At 35.7% G+C, this 24,804-nt stretch overlaps 1 protein-coding gene and 1 pseudogene across 1 annotated transcript; one reads left to right on the forward strand and one right to left on the reverse strand.

The window, feature by feature from the left end:
• Positions 1–1,862: 1,862 nt before the first annotated feature.
• LOC120202417 lies at positions 1,863–3,788 on the forward strand (annotated as a pseudogene).
• An 858-nt stretch (positions 3,789–4,646) lies between these two features.
• On the reverse strand, positions 4,647–6,895 carry LOC120202418. Its single transcript, XM_039202840.1, has 2 exons — positions 6,697–6,895; positions 4,647–6,091 (listed from the first exon to the last, which is right to left on the reverse strand). Exon 2 carries the CDS (start codon positions 6,068–6,070, stop codon positions 4,793–4,795), a length of 1,278 nt encoding a protein of 425 aa, XP_039058771.1. The 5' UTR covers positions 6,071–6,091; positions 6,697–6,895; the 3' UTR covers positions 4,647–4,792.
• Positions 6,896–24,804: the final 17,909 nt, after the last annotated feature.

Below are 24,804 nucleotides of genomic sequence, written 5' to 3' on the forward strand. Positions count from 1 at the left end.
TGGTAAGAAATAATGGGATTTGGCCATTTGGGATCATCAATCTCTTGAAATGGTACAGCTCCATTTGGAAGTTATGGCCTTCATTATATTTTGGGTCAAATTTTTCCATCAATCCTTGTACTACATATATAAGAGTTATAGGTTTAATCTCTATATTCTAATTTGATCATTTTTAATTCTTATACTTGAATCCGTTAAGTGACCTCAATAATATAATAAGATTATTGCTCTTCCTAAAAGTTCAGAGTTCAAACAACTGCGTTATCGATAATTAAAAGAAACGGTATAAAACCATAAGTTATACTCATATAGTTATAGTAACTAACGAAGAAATTAACTTATATATTCTTTATATCTAATAAACCAATTTGAATTTCCAAGAAGATCTATTGGGATCTTGGACCTAGAAAAAAGAATTGTCTATTTTGTATAGTTTATTACATTGCTTGTTCACTTGTGCTATGCATAAAAGTTGCAGGCTAAATGCCAAATCATAAATTATGTCCCAAAATATCTTAAAATAAACCAGTCTCTCTTTTAATCTTAAATTATACACATTGGACCTTGCTTTCTGCTTTACGCCAAATGAAATTTACAGCAAAAAGTTGTTGAACCAATATTGGAAAAGAAATGTAAAAATATAATTTTTCATCCCATAACACACATGAAACCTACCAAAACACTGATTTTACATACATAAGTATCGAATATAAATATTTTAAGATGAAATGAATGAATCAAATAACATAATCTAACAATTCTTAACCGTTGGATTTAGGTATTTGTCTGCTCAAAGCTCAACTTGCAGAATACAAGAAAACATGGGATGAACTGCGGTTGTATTTTACAACTCAATCCTCAAATGTTATCTGGAAAAAAAAAAGATTTCAACTTTTGGGGACTTCAAACATTCTAGAACAGAACATGATGATTGTCATGATGTTTTATAAATCCTTTTTGGTGTTCTTTTGGAAACAAAAGAAGGCTCATTGTAACATGATGAACTTTGGACAACAACAGCATGCAATAATTTTGATCAAACCTGTCTATAAAAAAAATGCAAATTTATTAAAGGAAATCAAAAGTTGAAGCTTGATTTTCTTCTAACATTACATCCAAGCAAAGAATAGTTATGTTACATGGACATTAAGTTGTAATAAGATTTTTTATATATTTTTTCTTACAAAAGTGAAAAAAAAATAGAACTCCAACATCTCCTGTCATCACTCTTTAAGCTACTCCAAATATTCTTACACCAGAAGATTTGCTCTCAATATATATATATTCTCTCTTTCTCCCTCTGCCTCTCTCCTGAAATTCCATTTCATTTGATTTATTAAAAGAGAAGTGGAATAACCAAGGAGAAAAGGAAGAAGAAAAAAAATGAACAGAAAAACCTCCTTTTCTGTTAGCATTGTAAACATTTTCATCTCAGATCTTAAATTTCTTCCCATTTTCTCTTCTGGGTCATTTCCAAGATGGTAACTTGTCTCCCTTTTCTGTTCTTTGTTTCCTGGTCTTTGTCTGGACTTTTCTTTTGCCTTGATCCACATGTCTCAGTTTTCAACCTTTTCTTTTGATTTTCAGGATTCTTGGGTTGTTTTCTGATTGATGCATGAGGCTTCCAGACGATCCTAGATTGGATTTTACAATTCTCAACTCTGTCTTTGATCAGATTCTACCTGTAATTCATATCAGAAGGTATGTTTTTTCTCCTTTTAGAATTCTTGTTTGATTGTTGTTACCGTTGTTCGCATTTTGATCTGCTTTGCTTCCTTTTTTTCTAAAGGATGGATCCCTTTTAGTTGCTGGTGGTAATTGGATAATTTGGTATTGGAGTTTTAACTGTGGAGGAAAGTTTCATTCATTGGATTGGTGTTAGTTTTCTGGTTGAATTTGAAATTTTGATATTTGAATCCAATTGTGGTACTTTTTGTTTTGAGATAAGTTCCAGACTTTTTCCTCTTTGGATTGAAATTGATGGTTTGATGATAGTGATTGCAGATAAGATGGGATCACATCATGGTAAACTCTTCATTGGTGGGATATCTTGGGACACTGATGAGGAACGTCTCAAGGAGTATTTCAGTAAATACGGAGAAGTGGTGGAGGCAATGATCATGAGAGACCAAAATACTACTAGTTAAAGTCGGCCAAATGCGATGTTTGTTCAAATGAATTTGTATTCAATGGTTGGGTTGGGATAGAAAATGTGGTGTAATTGTTTGATCAATTTTCAGGTTGAAGCAAAGAAGGCTGTTCCTAGGGATGATCAGAACATTATAAACAGGAACATGAGAGGCATCACTGGTTCTCCTGTTCCTGGAAGCATGAAAAGATTTTGGTCGGAGGTTTAGCCTCATCTGCCACCGAGAATGACTTTAAGAACTATTTTGATCATTTTGGTACAATTACTGTTGTGGTGATGTATGATCATAACATCAAAGGCCAAGAGGGTTCGGTTTCATTACTTATGATTCGGTGGAATATGTATATAGAGTTCTGCACAAAACATTTCATGAACTCAAAAGGAAATTGGTGGAAGTCAAGAGGGCAGTTCCGGAAGAACTATCTCCGTCCTCCACCCGCAACCCTGTGATCGGATATAATTCTGGTTTGAGTAGGGCTGCCAATCTCCTCAATAGTCATGCTAAGGGATATAATCTTATCCCACTTGCCGAGTTTGGAGTTAAGATGGATGGTAGGTTTAATCCTCTTCCTACTGGTCGAAGCGGGTTTCCTCCACTTAGTACCACCAGCTATGGGTTAGGCATGGATATGGAGCAGGGAATGAGCCCAGACTATGGTGGGAATTCCAACTTTGGCAATAGTCTAGGATATGGACAGATAATTAGCCCATACTATGGTGGGATTTCAAACAGGTTTAACACTCCTATAGGATATGGTGTTGGAAGTGGAAGAAATGATTCTAATTCGAGCTCTGCTACTCGGTATATCTGGGGAAATGGAGGCCTTAGCAATGCCACAAATGCTTCCAGCCCTGGTAGTTTCTTGGGGACTGGAACGGGGAGTTTTGGTCCTTTAGGAAACAGTGGGGCTAATTGGACTGCTCCTCCTGTGCAAAGTGGAAGCAACGCTTCTGGCTATACTGGTGGGACTGCCGGTTATGGGAGTGATGATGACAACTACGGTTTAGGAGCGGTAGGATATGGAAGAAACGGTGGCACTGGTGCAGCTCCGACACCGTCTTTTGCTGTTCCAACTGGTAGGTTTAAGGGGGGATCTTTACCATAGTGGTTCAGTTTATGGTGATTCAACTGGCAGTTCGCAGCTCCCGATTTTGATGGTTCGAGCTCGTTCAGTTACGGACTTGGCAATGCATCCTCAGATGTTACTGCAAGATCCTCCAAGGATTATGTTGGAAGTTACAGTGTCACAAGTAGACAGTCCAATGGAGGTAATGTTCTCTTTATGCTGTCCTGAAATTCAATAATCTGCATATCATTAATGTCATAGGACCGAATCACTGGATGACAGTATTTTACATCCAGTTATTTGAGCTTGGTTCTGAATGTTTTATTTATGCTAATATGCCGAGGCTCGATAAGTGAATGCCAGCTTGTTGCATTTGTTTGTTTCATATCCAGGAATTGCTGCCTAGGCGATTTGTTATTTGGGTATCAGAAGTTATGGTGTAGTGTGAATAAATTTGCAGAAACAGGCTAAGGATCTGCGAATTCGAAACAACTGCTGGTTTACTATGTCAGCTTGCAAGGAAATTATGACACTAATGAGGGTTACTGATTTGAAATATACACATCCAGAACAAGGGGGTTTCCTTAAGGTTTGAGTTTCGATTCGTTTTTTTCTTCTCTTATATTGTAATCCTGACAATTTAGGTTTCGATTCTTGGTATTCGAGTGAGGTGTACAATCAGATTGCAGGATATATATACTCCAGTGTACGAGGCATCTTCAGCATGGCGTTCCGGCAGCGGTTCATCAAACCATAGGGTATTGATTTTGTTCTTATTTTCTTTTTAAATTTGTAATGCCCTGGCAGAGTTGCTGGTTCTTGTCATATTACCTGGGATTGTTTTTCTCTCAGATTGTAAGGAGTTCTCTGTTCAGTATACTAGTGTGAAACATTTGAGGGATTTGAGCTATCCGTATAAAATAACAATCCGATTCGGTACATAAACACAGCTTTACTTACAGTAATACAGTATATTTAAGCAACAGTCTGCTTTTGCTGCTATTTCTCCGACTGTCGCGTTCGACGTTCATCTTTTCCTCGAATCTTCTGAGAGGAAAATGAAATCATTGAAGTACCTATTTAGATTCTGTTAATGTACATGCAATAAGATGGTCTCTTATTCTCCATCTTGTGATGGCAAAACAAAACTTGTTAGCCAATCGCCTTTTCATGATGTAAATGTAAAGTGAATATGAATGTATTATGTCCAATGATACCTTGGATCTTATTATTACAAAACAGCAGAAAGTGGGATCGGATTATCACATAATATGATTACATGCAGAAATTACACTGTGATTAACATGGAATGTGATTTCTTGCAATTATTTTGAAAGTTTAAAATCAGCAGAAGACTTATAAAAAGGAAAGGTTCATATGCATATATATATATATATATATATATACATACTGTCAGACATTGAAATGGAAGAAAGCTAAATAAACAGTACAAAGTTACAATGAAAAGACCACATGATACATTATTACATTTCACTATTAGTAGCATTAGTCTCCTGTCTTCACCCTAAATTTCTAGTCATTTGTGAATCTTCCTTTGAGCGGAGGATCGGGAAGCTTAGAAAAAAGCCCTACTTCCATAGAAAACCCGAGAGCCGGTGTTTTTCGATGCCTGAATTTTCTGGTTGGTGGTGTTTGAACTCTCAGATTTGGTCGGTCCGCTGTCGATGTCCAGTGGCAGTTTCATCTTAGCTAATGACTCGGTGAATTGCTGCATGCTTTTCATGTACATGTCCACTATGTCTTGCTGCACCAACTTCTGCTCGGGCTCAATATTGACGGAAACAACGGGTTTCATGGAGGAATCGCTTTGTGCTGCAGAGGAATGGCTGTCAACATCTCCGTCATCCGCGCTCTTCTCTTTCGGGGATGACGTGTGTTCCTGAGTAGAGGTTTTTGAAGCAGCCAGACCATCAGCGGACTCAAAACTGGCAGCGGCCGGTGGAGATGAAACCCCGTTAGTTGACACACTGCTTGGAGGAGAATCAAGCTTGGGGGCTTGGATGGAATCGGCAGTAGCAGTTGAGAAGCTCTCCACTACATGAACACCCATGTCTGAACTAATTTGATTCTCAGCATCAGCAGTGACAAAACTTTCCGAACTTTCGGAGTCCAAATTCGAACATGGGATCCCATAATAATACTCAGAAACCATCATCTGGTTCTCATTCACAATTTTCGGATCCGGAAACTCAATCTTTTCCAAGTCACGCTCGTTTGTTTCCGAATCCTTCAGAGTTTCATCAGCAGCCACCACATCTACAGGCATTGCAGGAATGGCCATTACTTCAGGAGACAATCCAGCGCATGCAAGAGACAACTGGACGAAACCTGAAGGCGAATGGAACAGATCGGTCGAAGAAAGAGAGAATTCTTTCTCCAACTTGCCATTCTTGAGAAGCACTTCGGAAAGTGGCACCAATACAAATCCCAGCAACTGGTCTTCAAGATAATTCCTCACTCTACTCATCATGAAAATCTCGATTTTGAGAGACGAGTCAATGGTTCGGACATCGAGACGTAGGTTATCGTTGAACACCGGATTCCTCCCGCCACCATTGACGATCTTGGTGAGAACTGTGCTCTCAGGATCAGAGGTGAGACAAAGCTTTGCATACACATCCTGCTTGTGGTAAATGCATATGTTTTGGATGTCTCTTGCCTGATGAACATAAACCTCAAGAACACCAATGGAATTCTGTTCCTGTCTGTTAACCTCGGACCCATTCGACGATAAACCACCCGCATTCCCACCGGAAAACTTGGGTGTCTGGTTCTCAGGCTCACCCACAACAGAGTTCTTGAACGGTGAGACGACTGACTGCGGGGAATCCATGATAACAGCAAGAAAATGAACCTGGCAAAGAAAAAGAAAGCAACTTTATGGAAAATCAAGTCATCCAAAACATCAAAAGTAGAAAATAAAACAATTCCAAGAACATAAAGCTTGACTTCCAAATCAAAACCCAAAAACCCCCAATCTTTCAAGCCCTAGCACATGAGAATTTGAAGCTAAAAGGCAAAAATTAACCTTTATGCTGCTAAGAACCCAAGCCACAAAGCCTAAATCCTTAAAGTAAGCTGAAACAAGAAACCAACCAGGCTTCAACCTCCAAAGCTGAAGTTTTTGGCTGAATTTGGCTTTAAAAAACCAGAGAATTCTCTTAATACCCAGATACTAAGAAGAACCCCCTGAAAAGCTGAGAATTGTGAGTGATAGTTTCAATTTCAAAACACCAGAGACTTTGCAGTTCAACAGTTTAAACCCAGATTCCAATAAAGCAACGAACTTAAACAATAAAAGGAAACCCCGGAATCCAAGGAAAAGAAAATAAAAACAAAACACCAAAAAAGTAAAAGAAAATCCCAATGAAAATCCCCAGATTTGCTCTTTATGGATTAACTTAAACAATTCAACTCAAATAAAATAAAAACAAAGAAGATCATATAAATTATATTCACCTTAAGCTCTGACTTTATGACTCCAAAGTCAAGAAAAACCGAAGTTTTCCTTGGAATATGTGGCCGTGACAGAAGATCCGAACACAACCCAGGTCTTAGATAGAGGTGTTCCTTTTTTGTCCAGCAACAAGTGAACTGGTTATAATAAAAGGCAGAAGCAAAGAGAGAAAAACGAAGAGGATTCTCGGGGGCCGTCAAAATTGTCAGAAAAGGAGCTGTTAAATATGGATATTTTATTGTTTAAATTATTAATGTGAACTCCTTTATATCTATATGGTTGATGAGAAAATTTTATTGTTACATTATTTCATGTTTTACATCTCGACTTCAACCGTATTCTGTCAGAAAAGTCGACTTTAAATATTTTGTTTTGATTATTCAATAATTATGGTATCAATTTTACACTTTTCAAAAGTTTTCCTTTGATTATGAATGAGATTTATTACATGATTCTTTTACTTTAAAAATTAAATCAAATTTAACTTTAAAAATAGTAATTCGTTTACTGGAATAAATTGGAAGAAAGGTATGAATATGTTTTAAAAAAATAATTTATTACAATTTATGTATTATATAACTTAATAGGGTCAACTACACTCAAAGTTACTTTTATTTTCGGTATGTTTTATTTTGGTTATCGTTTAACAAAATATATTTTTATCACTTACTTTATCAGTTTATTATATTTTGATCATCGAGTCGTCAATTTCCGTTAGTTTGATAACGGCATTTAATAAAATTATAAAAATTTCTAATTTAACCATTGCGATTTAGATAAAATGATAATTTAATTCATAAATACTCTAAACCTCTCCTTTTAACTTATATTTCTTTTGTTCATTGTCTATGTTGCTCTGATCGATGATAGCTACTAGGGATAATAAACGGGCGGGATGAGTTAGATATAATGGTGAGTATTTCCGCATGTCACGCGGACTACCCAGGTTCGATCCTGGGTAACTACGCCAAAAACTTGAACGCGTGTACATGTGTATGTTGTGGCACGTAAATCTATGTAAGTATACACAATCGATATAAGTAATACAACACTGAGTGAGTATTGTCTTCACAATGATTGGGGGAATTCTTTAAAGATTGCTACATATAAGAATATATGTCATTAACTAATCATAAACGCCTAAATATAATGATATAAACAAATGAAGAAAGAGCTATGACAGATGGTATGAACAGATGTAATAAGTTTGATGAGTCAAGAATTGTGTGAAGTGAAGTGAACAGATAATTTTTGTCGTGGCAAGAAAAATATGCAAGAGTAAACAAATAAAATTTGCTAAGGCAAAAATTAATTGCAAGAATAAGTAAATAAAAGTTGCTAAGGCGAAAAATGTTCAATTTCTGAATATAGTCTAACAATCTCACACAATCAGACTTTAAATGAGCACTTGGGTTAGATTTGTTATGGCGAGAAATTATTCTATGCCTAGGATGATCTAAGTATGTTTTGCCTATTTTGCCCAACAGGATTTACTAAAGTGTTCATAAGTTATCTCTAATAAGGAACCTGAAACAACTATTGCCACAACAATACCTCTCAGGGTAAACAGTGACCCTACCTTATCGATTGAGTATTATCCCTTTTAGTCGCTTGAAACGCGTTCCTTATCTCTAAGGCTGATTAAAACCTCACCATCCCGGATTAGTTCCATTGTTCACGTAAATCTAACCTAACTCTTTCGATATTAGGTATCAACTTCTAGAAAAAATTGTTATCTCTCAACAACTCTTAAAAAGACTAGGAATATTATGCCAAAGCACCAGACAATCTCTCAAAAGCTCTTACAGTGCTAAGGCATAAGATTAAAACAGTGAACAAAATAGAAATAAACATAAATATATTTATCATCCATTAAACATAAAATAAAGTACCATCCAAACAACTCCAACACCAAATAAAACAGTTCATGGTGTGGCTAAAATCATCCCAAAATATTCATTAAGTATAAGCCCTTAAAAGATAAAAAATGAAGAACAAATAGAAGGAAACTCCCAAAAACAAAGATGTTGTCGTGACATCAGACCATCACCATGACTACTCCAGCGCGCTAGCCTCTCTCGAAAACCTAGCAGTTACTCTGGCAAAGCCCGACTATGGAGGACACCAAGGAAGGACGAGAGGGGAACGGTGGAGAAGAAGGTGCTACAATCGTATTTTCTAAAGCTTTTAGGGTAGGTGAAAGTGGGTTTTTTTCAAAATGGTGAGCATAGTGTGTTATTTATAGTGGAGAATTTCTAGGTTTAGTTCCCTTGAAATTCCCCCAACTACCCTTGAATTCATGCCTATTTCGTGAATAATATGGCAATTAACAGTGGTCCCAAATCATTAGCAGGGGTAGGGGTTCACATGAGGAGCATTGGACAGCTAACCACACAACGTCAATAAATTTGTCTCGTACTGTATCAGACTTGTAAGATAAAACTTGTCGTGGCAAAAAATTCCTCACTGTCATCATTTTCAGTTTCTTTGGTCCTCGCACAAAATTTTTCCAACAAATAAGTTCCTCATTGGTCATTTCCTATCATCTGCATCATCACAACCAACACACAACCCTTCTCATCAGCAATATCAGTTTTATAAAGAAAAACTAGCAGAGGCAAAACTTTTCCACCACATACATGAAATGTCCTAAATGCAACTAAAATGTGATGGCAATGGCTTTTAGACAAATAATAACTTAAGTAAAAAGACCTAAAATATAGTTTTTTACGGAGTTATCACACCCTCAAACTTAAGTTATTGCTTGTCTTTAAGCAATGGATAATGAACAACAGAAAATAAAATGCTATGACAAAGCTATAATTAAGACATTCAAGTGGTCTAAAATTTCAGCCATCAGCAAAAATTTTGGCTTCAACATTCTAGACTAATTGAGAAGTCAAGTTCCCTTCCCTAGACCAAGACCCTTTGCAAGTGTGTGTGTGATTGTATCTAGTCTATGCTTAACGAAATTAGAAAGTCCCTATGTAAGTTCCTTTGTTTTCTCAAGGCATAAAATTATTCACTAAGCACAAAATTACTCATATTTATTCAACACTTAAACTTTTTAATTTTTTCATTTTTTAAACACTGCATAAGGGGAGTCAGCCTATCACAACTACGATTCACCCTTGTTGTGGCTTCCATTTATTGAAACGTAGTATCCAGGCAATGCCTCAAGAAAGCAAATATGCAGAGTCATCCTGTGACTACTTTTATTTACTCATGTGCTAAGGTTGTTATTTATTCAAGAGGTTTCCAGGTAATGCCATCACACATAGGAGTGTCCCTTTACAGTTATGTCAAGGCATTTATTTGTAATACAATTCAAACATTAGCATTAAGGAGTTTGACTTAGCTTTTTCACGCATTGATTTAGCAGTTAAATTCATTACTAGAATTTTATTCCACGGCGCACAAAAATTCTTTCATAAAAATTTTGTAAGTTTCTTAAGCATAGAAAACATACAATCGTGTTCAAAGAGTCACAAAGAATCAAGTCCTAGGGTCGGTTCTATCCTCCTTAGTAGTCATGTACATTAAGTTCTAGCTATGGAAAAAAATATTTTATCATCACTGGGCATCATCAACTTATTCCAGGTAACTAACATAATCTTAATTAATGTCATAACAAACTTTTTTTTGCTAACATTATCAATGCAAATGATTAAGTACGAGCACAATACTTACCCCAAACTTGAGGGATGTATTATCCTCGATGCATGTCAACTAAGAAAATTAAACTAATTTAAATGCAAGGCAAATGTGGTGGGGGAACTTTGTTGGACGCTTAGGTGCTACGTCTCTTGAGTGGGTGGTGGGCTATCAGAGTTTGTATCATCGAGCATGTATCATCAAACAACTCCAACACTAAATAAAATAGTTCATGGTGTGGATAAAATCATCCCAAAATATTCATTAAGTACAAGACCTTAAAAGATTAGAAATAAAGAACAAAGAGAAGAAAACTCTAAAAAATAGTGTTGTTGTCGTGACATCAGACAATCACCATGACTGCTCTAGTGCGCTAGCCTCTCTCGAGGGCCTAGCCGCTACTCCAACGAAGCCTGACTATAGAGGACACCAAGGAAGGATGAGAGGGAACGGTGGAGAAGATTATGTTGTAGTTGACTTTTCCAGAGCTTTTAGGGTATGTAAGAGTGAGATTTTTTTCAAAATGATGGCCATAATGTACTATTTATAATGGGGAATTTCTAGGGTTTATAGCCCTTGAAATTCCCCTAACTACCCTTGAATTCATGCCCATTTTATAAATAATATGGCAGTTGGCACTGGTCCTTAATGAATAGTAGGGGCAGGGGGTTCACGTAAAGTATATTGGATAGCTAGCCACGCGACGCCATTAATTTTATCTCATACTGCGTTAGACTTGCAAGATAAAACTTGTCGCGGTGAAAAATTCCTCACGGTTATCATCTTCAGCTCCTTTGGCCCTCGCACAAAATTTGTCTCGATAAATAATTTTCTCCTCAGTCATTTCCTACCACCTCCATCATCATCACATCCAACATACAACCCTTTTCATCAGCAGTATCAGTTTTATAAAGAAAAACTAGCCGAGGTAAAACTTTTCCACCACATGCATTAAATATCCTAAATGTAACTAAAATGCGATGATAATGACTTTTAGACAAACAATAACTTAATTAAAAAGACCTAAAATATAGTTTTTTACGGAGTTATCAACGGTTCATATATCTATTTCTCTATTCCTATATTAACTTAATATATTCATATCCACCACCCACGATGAGTAAAATTTTAAATCCACACCCGCCTACGCGGTTATTGTAACACCCACAACCCGTATCCGACCCGGATACGAGTCTGATGTGTCACATTGACTTTTCAAACATATACATTTATAAAAACTATAGAAAATTTAAACTTTCATTAATATAACGCTGACCATTTATATAAGTACGACCAAAATATTACAAAACTTATCAGAGCACATGTAAATTACACTTGTTCTATGCCAACACTTTTATACAACAAAATACATACTGTGAATTTACTTCTCATCTGATCTTCGAGTGTATGTACATTATCCTACTTATCTTAAACCTGATCGCCCCTCTTTTCAATCTTTCAAAATCAAACCTTAAAGTTTCAAAACTTTCATTTTAGTCACTAACCCTGATAATGGGACGTTACAGTTACTTTCTCAAATCCACCTTCCACCCATCACCCATCTCGTACCCGTCTATACCTGTCAATTTTAGATAGGAGAAACGATGGTCTTCAATTCTAAAAATACCTTAAATTTTGGTGAAATTACAAATTATGACCTATAAAATCTTAAGATTTACAGAATACTCTCTAAAATTATACATAAATTCATAATGGTCCAAAATTTATATGGTGGGTAGTTAGCGAGCGAGCGGAAGGCGAATATAGGGCGAGATGATATAGAGGGGGCAAAGTCTCAGATCTATTACCTACCCACTACCCACGGTGAGTATGACTTTTTACGTTTACACATGCTCACTGCCCACTAAAGTTATATCATTTTCTCTCTAATTAGAACAGTGCCATGGTATGTGGTGAAGAATTAGGCTTTTCCATAAGGGAATCAGGGAAACTGGGAGATTTGGGGATCATGGATGACAAAGAGATGGGGAAAGTGAAATTACCTGAGGGGTGTTTGAAGTTGCACGTAACTGATGGGCCATCTGGGTCAACTTGGAAAGTACTGGACCAAGGTCTGGCATGAGCCCATTAAGCCTGGTCTTTGAGCATGTTTGTGAATAAATAATTAAGTAGATTTGGCTAATGAATTAGGAAAGGGAATATATTATGTTAAGGGAAAATTATATATATAAATACCAAAATTGTAACATAATGGTTTTTCTTATGAATGAGAATTGTCATGACTTTTCTTTCTTCAGTTTTGCTCTTCTTCTTTCTCTGATTTTCTTCATAAATCTTCCTTAAACCTAACAATTGGTTATCAGAGCCACTAGATTGATCCAATCATAAGTTGGATAAACTAAGAAAAGTTTAAAAGATGGTTGACGGTAAAGCCCCAATAACACACAACTCTATACGAGAAGAGACTTAGAAAGGTATTCCATGGTGGTGGTATGAGAAAAAGGTGAGCTAGGAGGATCGATTCAACAATATGGAAGTTTGATCTAATAAAACCAAAGGATACATGCAGCGGATTTTAGCTTTAATGGTTAAAAGTGTTGATGAAGTTGAGCAAATGTCACATGCAAGTACACAAAAGAAATAGGGTAAGACACATCTTCATGTTATTATCATTGATGAACATATGAAATATTATTTTGATGCTAATAAGCATAGGTTATTAGCTTCAAAACCTTCTTCAAATCAGCAGGGGTTACAGGATAATCCATGTATGAATATCGGTAGTACTGTGGTTGGGTCTAGTAATGATACTTTTAGAGGATGAGGTTGATCTTAGAAATCGTGCTCAACCTTGGAAATTTTTTCTCCTAAGCCAAATGTTGAGTTGCCTACCTTTAATGGGGATAATCCTAGAGATTGGGTAAGGAAATGCTACAAGTATTTCTCTATTTTTGATGTTTTAGAAAATCAGAAACTAGAGCTTGTTGCAATGTATTTGGTGGGTAGGCTGAGACATGATTTGATGGTTACATTATGCAAAAGCATAAAGTTCATCGGCATGAGTTTGTTGCGGATATTTGTCATATGTTTTAGAATAATAATTGTAATGACACTGTGGAAGAATTTAACAAGTTGACTCAGAAAGGAATAGTACAGGCATATCATGACATATTTAAGAAGCTCAAGTCTTCATGTTGTAGTATAACCCTATTTTAGATAAGGGGTATTTTATTTCAAGTTTCCTCAGTAGCTTGAAAGAGAAGATCAAGGGCAGGGTGAAAGCATATAACCTAAGACTTTGATTGCTACTTTTAAGCTAGCTAAGTTGTATGAGCTGAAGTGGGAAGTGGAAAGCAGAATGCCTAAATACTATTTACCTTAATATTTTTTCTAAACCTTCCAATTCTTTAGTGCAACATTTCCAGAATACTATTTACTTTAATGGTGGTCAGGGTAAGCAACCTTTGTTGGAATATAGGCAAATACAATGGTATACTCCGCCTACTATGACTTGGGTAATAGAGTCTCGTGTAGCTGATATATAATAGTTTATACATGAATGAGATGACATAAATGGTATTTTGCATACCCAATTAAGTAAAGCCCAACAACACATGAAACAATTTACAGATCGTAACAAAAGAGACAAAGAGTTTCAAACGGATGATTATGTTTACCTTAAACTCTAACCTTACCGTCAAATATCTCTAGCTATGTGTTGGAATTTGAAGCTTGCAACTTGATATTATGGTCCTTATAAAGTTCTAGAATGAATCAGATTAGTTGCTTATCGATTGGATTTACCAGCTCATTCAAAATTGCACTCGACTTTCCACGTTAGTCTGTTGAAGAATGATGTGGTAGTTCATGTGTTACCTTGAGAGAGCCTCCTGATGTGACTATTGATGGTCAGGTTTATGTTTACTCTGTTACGGTGTTGGACAAGTGGGTTGTGAAGTGTGGTAATCGAGTTGTTACCCAGCTGTTAATTCAATGGTCGGTTTGGGTTCGAAGAATGCTACCTGGGAAGATTAGAGTGTTTTGAAGTCTCGATTTTTAGACTTTAATCCTTGGGGACAAGCATCGATTGCAAAAGGGGTATTGTCATGGCTTGTTATGAGGAATTAGGGTTTTACAAAAGGGAATTAAGGAAATTAGGAGATTTAGAGATCGTAGATGACAAATAGATAATGTGAAATTATCTAAGGTGTATTTGAAGTTGCACGTGACTGATGGGTCATATGAGTCAACTGGGGAAGTACTAGGCCAAGGTCTGGCAGGATCCCATTAAGCTTGGTCTTTGAGCTTGCTTGTGAATAAATAATTAAGCAGATGTGGCCAACGGATAGGGAAAGGGAATCTATTCTGTTAAGGGGAAATTATAGATAAAAATACCATAATTGTAATATAATGGTTTTTCTTATGAATGAGAATTGACATGACTTCCTATGATTTTTTTCATAAATCACCCACAAACCTAACAAACGAATACGATGTAAAATCCACGAAATTCAATCCATTTATCAATCCTATCTACCATCCCTGATAGCTTCTATCATCTTTATCCCTTCTCTTGCTCTTCCTTTATTTCATTCTTTTCTTATTTTAATTTTTAAAAGTTATAATATAAAAAAAACATTTTTTACTGAACATTATAAATATCAAAACTATTGAAACTAAAATGACCGTTGGTGTAAAAGCTATCGTGGCGGTGAAATAAACCGTTAATTATAATTTATAAAATTTAATTATTAAAAAGTTAATAAATAGGTGTGGGACAAACAATGTGGGAGAAAATAGGTGCGGTACTTGTGGGGAATAGGGACATCATCACTCACATAGTCACATTCACATTCCTTATTATTTTAATATTTTTTTCTCCGGTTCACACGGATTGTGTTTTTTTTTCTTTTCTTTTGCAGGTAACTCTCTTCATCACTCCTTTGAACGTTACAGAATTAGATTTCATGTTATGCGTCCAAATCACGAGAAAGTACAAGATTACATAATTAGGGTAATTTACAACTACATGTAATTAGGGTTCATTTTTGGTATCTCAAAAATCAAGATTTAAATTCTACTAACATAAAAATCCATCAAATAATTTTAATAATAAAATTAATTTATCTAAAGTCTTAAATCCAAACAATCGCATTTATAAAATATTTATATTATTAGTTAAAAATTGAATAAAAAAATTTATAATCATTATAAATTGTTCTATTAATATAAAATTCACAATTTTTATAACCGCGTTGAGATTACAAAGATGTACCAACGTACATGATTACATGTCAAAGTTGGAGGCTAATTAAGTAAAATATCGTAGCAGCCCATTATCTTTGTTAATTCTGTATAATTCATTGTATCTTTCTCATTTTCAGTTTTTCTTCATGGTCATTATATAATGGGTTCACCTTTATCTTTATTTCTATTTTAATCATTAAAATCTAAATATTTTTTAATCACTAAAATTTAAATTATTTATTTATTCATACTTTAAATATTTTTCCCGCCGAATAATTAACGATGTTATGACATAAGTAATAAACACCATAACGACTTTGCTTTGCAAATGTTTAATGTACACCAAAAAGATGTCAATTTGTGTTCTTACATAAACCCTTTTTTTGCTTCTCTTATTTTTCTCAATCTACACAAAATTCAATCATCGACCACAGTCGGTTGTTATTTAAGATAATGGGTGGGTCATAAATTTTTTTCACGAAACTCGCTATGCTCTCGAAGGTGAATTTCACGTCTTTTAACCAAAAACACTTTAAACTCTGTAAATATAGTTTTAATTTTATTGAATTTTAAATTTAATTAGAATGTTAAGTTATTGCAGAGTTAAATAAACAATGATTAAATATAATAAAAAAAATTAACTGATCATATTCTCATATGTAATGGGGTAAGGGGATGTAGGATAGTAGGTTGCCCCCAACGTTAGGTTGAGAGCAACTTCCGTAGGAGACATCCGGTAGTCAGAATTATGAATTGTCTACCGTGGGACTCGATCCCACGACCACAAGATTAAGAGCCTTGCGCTCTACCAACTAAACTAGACAAGCAATTCATAAACAATGATTAAATGATTACAAAAAAATATAGCATCTAAAATTCAATAAAATTTAAAAAAAATCATTATTGACCAAACTATAAGTAAATGCAAAGGTAAATGATAAAATTTGTAGTTTAGTTTATATTATATATTGTTTTATTATTTGAGTTTTTATTTATTTATTTATTTATTTATTTGTATGCTACAATTTTGGTCATGTGTAGCCGTTTATAGTCATGAAAAGGAAAAGAAAATATTAGTTAATGTTTTATTTTCAAATCCGATAAAAATGATTTTAGTACGTGTAGCCGACAATCATGCATGATTGCAGGGTAATAGTATTATTATGAAATTGTCTTAAAAGTAGGTTTAAGAATTAGAATACAATTTTGCATTCTAAAATTTAAAAAATTTATGTACTTTTTAAATTTTTAGATTAATTAAATTTAATTATTGATATTAAATTTTAAATATTTTTTAGAATTATTTTTTATTATTAATTCCAGTTATCCGTTTTAAATTTTAAGTTCACTCGGAATAATTAGAATACAAATGATAAAAAAATGTAAATATTAAAGATTTATTATACTTTTTTTAAAATATTACAATTATAAATAATATTAACATTAACCATAATATTTTTAAAAAGTATAATGTAAATTAAACATTAAAATATAATACACCATCAGTTTTTTTTAAACTGAAGGAGATTTATGCGTACCTCAGCCTAATCAAACACAAGTTGTTAATCACATAATATTATATATTATGGTTATTTACTTATTCATTATAATTGGCACACCTATCCCCAAAAATATGGTAATAATTGGTATATATTGATTTGGGAATATATAGGAGTAGGACCATTCATCATGGCAAAAGACTTTTTTTTAAGGAACCATCATGCAGGACGGATAAGGAAGGATACAAAATTTTATATAGGAAGTTGAATTTGAATTTTTAAAATTTTAAAGTGATAAATTTAAACTTATAAAATTTTGAAAATATGAAAATATATTTTTGATAAAATATACATAGAAAAATTTAAAATCTTAAATTTTCAGGAGCCCCAATAGGTATGTATATATTAAGTATATAACCCTAGTTTGCAGTGTAAAGTTAGGTCTTTACTTCTCAAACCAATAAAGATATTAAATTGAAATTAATTTAAAACTATATATGTACATTGTAACACCCCCAATCCATACCCGACCCGGATATGAGTCAGATATATTACATTGACTTTAAAACACAACTCTTAATAAATAATAGTAAAATATTTGAACTTATATTAAGAAAATACAATAGTATACATACTGTAATATAAGTTTACCAAAATATTCAGAGCATACACAACTTAACCCTTTAATTACATGCCAACTGCTATTTACATAACAAAATGACCTACTGATTAAGTTGCTTCTGATCTGATGGTTGCAGGAGTAATACTGTCAAGCTGCTTTACCTGTCTCGTCTAATTCCTCGGATCCTACGTGTGAAACACTCACACGCTAAGTCATCGACTTAGTGAGGCAATAATAATAACAACCAGGCAATGTAATGAACATGTCATGATCATATGAAATGAGATGCAAACATGTACTTAATCAATGTAGTATACTTCATCAATATCCATACCTGTAAGCGTATGACTGTAACATTCATGAATCTGTATTAATAAGTTTATTGGCCCATGATAGCATATTGAGAACCTAAGGTATCGGAGTAATGTGAGGTTGTGCACTATGCTGTCACCACAGCTCGTATAAATGCACCGAAGTGCCCCGTAGAATTGCACCGTAGTGCCATATAATGATGTCCATAAGGACCACATAGAATTCCTTAAGAATCATATACATATACTATGGATCAAGTATGTGTCTTTCAAGACTTCACACATGTTCCAAAGGATATACATATGTCCTAAAGAACCGCGTAGAATTGCACCGTAGTGCCATATAATGATGTCCATAAGGACCACATAGAATTCCTTAAGAATCATATACATATACTAGGGATCAAGTATGTGTCTTTCAAGACTTCACACATGTTCCAAAGAATATACATATGTCCCAAAGAACCGCGTAGACCCTCTACCCTTGGCATGCCAACTATACCTATAGTTCTCATCTACATAACATGGGCTTTTACATTTCACGTAGTCTATATCGCGTAGACATGTAATTCCTTACCTTTTCACATAGCTCATAACTTTTCCACATATTCATGTTATATAATGCATTTTATATGAACTCATGTCATGTCTCATAATACCGAATATGCTCATGTACCAAGATATAAAATCTAGACTTATCACAAGTCTAGAATGGAGTATATTTCTATAATCATGCTATGCATATGCACTCACCTATACTTCTTTGCCTTTTCCTCGATCGATCCTACTTGTAGATTGTTCCCGAACTCGTGTAGGCTCGGTATCTACATAAACATAATTTTCAAGATGATCATCAGATGTCTATGTCTTGAAATTAAGCTTTAATAGCTTACTAATTTAAGAAATTAATAGCTTAGTCTTTCTTTCTTTTCTTCTCTTTTTTTTCTCATGGGGGAATCGGTTCCCCCCTGGGGGTATCGGTTCCCCTCTAGCATTCTGGAAATTCATATTCGTTGAGGGGGTATCGGTTCCCCTTGAATGGGTACCGATTCCCCTAACCCGAAAATCCTATTTTGAGCTCAAAAAATCCTTTCCTTTCAGCTCAAATATACCTATTTCAATCCCTTTAATACTCTTAGCTCTCATACACTTACTTAAACTAATTATTATCCATTCAATACCTCTAAAACTAAGAAAACTACTCATCCATATAGAATTGAAGAATCTTACTCAAATTCCAACTTGTTCCAATTTCAATTCTATTACTTCATACTTCTTAATTAGCTTATTGACAAGTCAAAAAACTTATTCAAACATCAAAAACTCATCCATATCAAAATTTCATCTAAAAACTCATTTTCCAAATCTATCTCTAAAACACTTATCTTGTTGTTTTAATGTCATATAAGCTTTCCTTTAGCTTATATAACATCCAAACTTTCATTTCAAATCTTAAAAATCAAAGAAACTACCAAGGTTCAGCTTCTTACCTTTACTTGCAAGCTCCACGTTTGGAGAAGGAAGAGAAGAAGATAAGAAAGAAGGAATAAGAAATGAGAGGATTCTGGAAACCTAATGCCCACGTGGGTTCTAATATAATCCCCAAGGAATATTTAATTATTTCATTTACTCAATTACTCTTTTACCCTCTTAATTCCCCTTCTTTATAATTCAATCCTACACCAAATAACTCAATTAGATCATTACACTCTTCCATCATTTTACTTAAATCACCAAATGTTGAAACTTTGCAAATTAATCACTAACCCGGCATGGAGGATGTTACAAATCTCTCCCCCTTAAGAAAATTCGTCCCCGAATTTTTCATTGCACGAACAAATGAGGGTATTGATGTCGCATATCCTCTTCACGCTCCCACGTTGTTTCTTCTACTTTGTGATTTCTCCACAACACTTTGACCAAAGGAATAGTCTTGTTCCTCAATTGCTTAACTTCATGTGCTAAAATTTGAATCGGTTCTTCCTCATAAGTCATATCCGGTTGTACCTCGATCTCTTCTGGATTTACAATATGGGAGGGATCCGATCGATATCTTCGAAGCATTGAAACGTGAAATACATCATGTATCTTTTCCATCTCAGGTGGTAAAGCTAGCTGATATGCTACCGGTCCTACTCTCTTTACAATCTCATATGGTCCAATAAACCGAGGACTCAATTTTCCTTTTCGACCAAATCTCAACACCTTCTTCCATGGGGAACCTTTTAAAAACACTTTATCTCCAACTTGAAATTCAATTTCTTTCCTTTTAAGATCAGAATAGGACTTTTGTCGATCCGAGGCCACTTTGAGGTTATGCTGAATTTCTCAAACTTTCTGTTCTACATCTTGAATTAAATCCAGACCAAGAACACTTCGGTCTTTGAGTTCATACCAATTTAATGGAGTACGACACTTTCTTCCATATAATGCTTCATATGGGGCCATCTTTATACTAGACTGATAACTATTGTTGTAAGCGAACTCTGCCAGCGGTAGATACTTTTCCCATGATCCTTTAAATTCCATTACGCATGCTCTCAACATATCTTCCAATATCTGAATAGTTCTCTCTGATTGCCCATCAGTCTGAGGATGAAAAGCCGTACTAAAGTTTAAACGAGTCCCCAACGCTCCATGCAAAGATTTCCAGAATCTAGAAGTAAATCGAGGGTCTCGATCAGAGACTATGGAAACAGGTACTCCATGCAATCTAATAACTTCTCTAATATACAGTTCTGCATACTTTTCCATAGAGAAATCCGTTCTCACCGGAAGGAAATGCGCTGACTTAGTTAATCGATCAACAATTACCCAGATTGATTCTCTTTTGTTCGGGGTCAAGGGTAACCCCGAAACAAAATCCATCGTAACATTTCCCATTTCCATTGAGGAATGAAAAGCGGTTGCAATAATCCTGATGGAACTTGATGCTCGGCTTTGACTTGTTGACATATCAAACACTTAGACACAAATTCGGTGATGCTTCGCTTCATCCCTGACCACCAAAATCGATCCTTCAAATCCATATACATCTTGGTTCCACCCGGGTGCATTGTTAACGGACTGCAATGAGCCTCTGTTAATATTTCTTTCTTCAAGTCGTCATTGTCGGGTATTACAATTCTTCCCTTACAATATAGATTTCCATCTAACTTAATCTCAAAATATTTAATCTCTTTGTTCTTTACTTGTTAAATTCTTTTCAAACACATTTCATCTTTACTTTGCAATTCTCTTATTCGTTCCAACCATGCTGGTTTAAGGGTTAATTCTGCACAAAGACCACCGTCTCCCGTTAAAGATAATCTTGCATCCATAGCTCGTAAAGCTGTAAACGTCTTTCTACTCAGAGCATCTGTTACCACATTAGCCTTTCCGGGATGATAGTCAATTATCACATCATAATCCTTTAAGAACTCTACCCATCTACGTTGTCTCAAATTCAATTCTTTTTGAGTCATCAGGTACTTCAGGCTCTTATGATCCGTATACAAGTAACAACGCTCCCCATAAAGATAATGACGCCAAATCCTGAGAGCGAATACTACAACAGCCATTTCTAAATCATGAGTGGGGTAATTCCTTTCATGTGGTTTCAACTGTCTCGATGCGTACGCTACCACTTTTCCTTCTTGCATTAATACACACCCCAACCCGTTATGGGATGCGTCACTGTATACTACAAAATTCTTGCCAGATTCCGGTTGAACCAATATCGGAGTTTCCGTCAGAATTCTCTTTAAAGCTTCGAAACTTTCTTGACATTCAGACGTCCAAACAAATGGTACGTTCTTTCTCATTAGCTTTGTTAGAGGCAGCACAATCATCAAAAAATTCTTAACGAATCTTCGATAGTAACCGGCAAGTCCCAGAAAACTCCGAACTTCAGACACATTCTTAGGAACTTCCCAATCCATTATAGCTTTAACCTTCTGAGGGTCTACTCTAATCCCAACTGCCGAGATCACATGCCCCAAGAAAATTACTTCGTCTAGCCAAAATTCACATTTAGACAATTTCGCATAGAGATTTTTATCCCTGAGAATTTGCAAAACTAGCCTCAAATGTGTGCGGTGCTCTTCAATGGACTTCGAGTAAACCAGTATGTCATCAATAAAGACAACAACAAACTGGTCCAGATAGGGCTGAAAAATCCTGTTCATAAGATTCATGAAAGCAGCAGGTGCATTCGTTACTCCGAATGGCATTACGATGAATTCATAATGACCATATCTCGTTCTGAAAGCTGTTTTCGGAATATCTTTCTCCTGGATCTTCAATTGATGATAACCCGAACGTAGATCGATCTTCGAAAATACCAAAGCTCCTTTTAGTTGATCAAACAAGTCATCAATGCGCGGAAGGGGATACTTGTTCTTGATGGTTACCTTATTGAGCTGTCGATAGTCAATGCAAAGACGCATTGATCCATTTTTCTTTTTCACAAATAACACCGGAGCTCCCCAAGGTGACACACTTGGTCTAATAAATCCTTTTTCTAACAAATCTTGCAATTGATTCTTTAACTCTTGCAATTCCTTCGGAGCCATCCGATAAGGTGCCATTGCAATCGGAGCTATTCCCGGTATTATTTCAATTTGGAATTCTACCTCTCTATCCGGAGGTAATCCTGGCAACTCAGCCGGGAAAACTTCAGGGAATTCTCGAACTATTAAAATCTCCTCTAACCTTTTCTCTTGAGCTCTTGAATCAATCACATTTGCAAGAAAACCCTGACATCCTTGTAGCAATAATTTCTTGGCAGACATCACTGATATTACATTTGCTAAAGGATTAAACTTTTCACTGCTCACACTTATCTCTGTTCATTCTGAACTTTTCAGAGTTACCTTTTTCAATCTGCAACTAACATCTCCATAATAACGGAACAACCAATCCATTCCCAAAATCACTTCAAACTCGTTAAAGGGTAATTCCATCAGATTAGCAGGGAATTCAATTCCCTGAACCTTTATGGGACACCCCTTACAGACTTTATTCACCCGGGCACTATGGCCTAACGGAGTTGTTACTATAATCTCATTACTCGTAGCTTCTAAGGGAATCCCCAACTCCTTTACTAACTTACTTGTAATATAAGAATAATTAGAACCCGGATCAATCAGCACCAATACTAATTTATCATACAACTGAAAAGTACCTGCTATAATATCAGGGTCATCACGGTCTTCACTTGTCTTTAGGTTGTATACTCGAGCAGTGGATTGAACTTCAGGTTGAGCAGAGAATTCAGACGGGTTTCTTCCTCTGCCTCTTCCTCGTCCTCTTTGGGAGAAAGAACCAGCTCTTCCAGATGGTGCCGGCTCACCAACAATCAATGGACAATCCCGGACAAAATGTCCGGCATCTCCGCATCGAAAACAAGTCCCAGCAGCCATATGACAAGCTCCATAATGGTTTTTACCACAATGCTGACACTGTCTCCCTTGACCCGGAGTAGATCTCCCAGCACCAGATTCCACTGACTGCGTCTGTCTAGGTCTTGCCTGACTTGCTCCCCTAGCAGACGATGCAACTGATTCTGATCTAGTTTGTGATCGAAATCCCGAGTCTCTTCCCCTTTTTGTTGGTACTGAGCTAGAAGAAGTAGTCGTCCTCTTTGATGTATGAACTCTTGAGTCCCCAAATCATTCATTCTGAGCCCTTTCAAGAGCTTTTGCACGATTGATCACCTCCTGGAACGAGGACAGGTTTAATACTATCAACATTTCTTTAAGTCTAGGGCGCAAGCCCTCCACGAACCATTCGCAAGCATCTTTTTCAGTAGGCACAAGCTCAGCTGCAAACCTACTCAGCTTATTAAACTCACATTCGTACTCATATACAGAGCGGCTCATCTGCTTCAAATTCATAAACTCCTGCTTCATTTGTCGGATAAATTGGTCTCCAATATACTTGTTTTTAAATTCTTCTAAAAACAAAGACCAAGTCAACTGATCGGTTGACATCCTCATGGTGACGTTCGTCCACCATATCCTCGCCTGACCCCTCAATAAAGACACAGCTCCATCTAATTTCTCCACTTCAGAATAGTGGAGACCATCTAACATGATTTTCAAATCATTCAACCAAAGATCCGCTGACACTGAACCTTCCTCAGCTTCTCCCTTAAATTCGGGAGCTCCTAAACTTCTCAACTCTTTTGCTACATTAATTCTTTGAGTTAGTGGAGCAGGAGGTTGAAGATGCGTCAGAATAGCGTCTAACATTCTGAAGAACGTATCTTGATCTTGCACAGGCACTCCTTGAGATGCCTGTTCTTCACCCTGCCTGGCCAGGGCAGGTGAATTACTGCTTTCAGCATGCCTATCTTCTCCCGCTTCACTTCGGGAGCTATTATGTCCGGACATCTAATAAGAATAAACACATTGTTCTATTAGCAAAACAGCATACTCATACTATACCAGATCAGAAGTTCTCGCTATTTGTTGGCATGTATTCCATTTAAAGACTCTATAGACTCTGGTTTATGCCTAGAATTGGCTAAACCTGGCTCTGATACCATTAAATGTAACACCCCCAACCCATACCCGACCCGGATATGAGTCAGAGATATTACATTGACTTTAAAACACAACTCTTAATAAATAATAGTAAAATATTTGAACTTATATTAAGAAAATACAATAGTATACATACTGTAATATAAGTTTACCAAAATATTCAGAGCATACACAACTTAACCCTTTAATTACATGCCAACTGCTATTTACATAACAAAATGACCTACTGATTAAGTTGCTTCTGATCTGATGGTTGCAGGAGTAATACTGTCAAGCTGCTTTACCTGTC

The sequence above is a fragment of the Hibiscus syriacus genome, unplaced genomic scaffold (assembly GCF_006381635.1).
Source record: "Hibiscus syriacus cultivar Baekdansim isolate YM2019G1 unplaced genomic scaffold, ASM638163v2 tig00008706_pilon, whole genome shotgun sequence".
Classification (NCBI taxonomy): Eukaryota; Viridiplantae; Streptophyta; class Magnoliopsida; order Malvales; family Malvaceae; genus Hibiscus; species Hibiscus syriacus.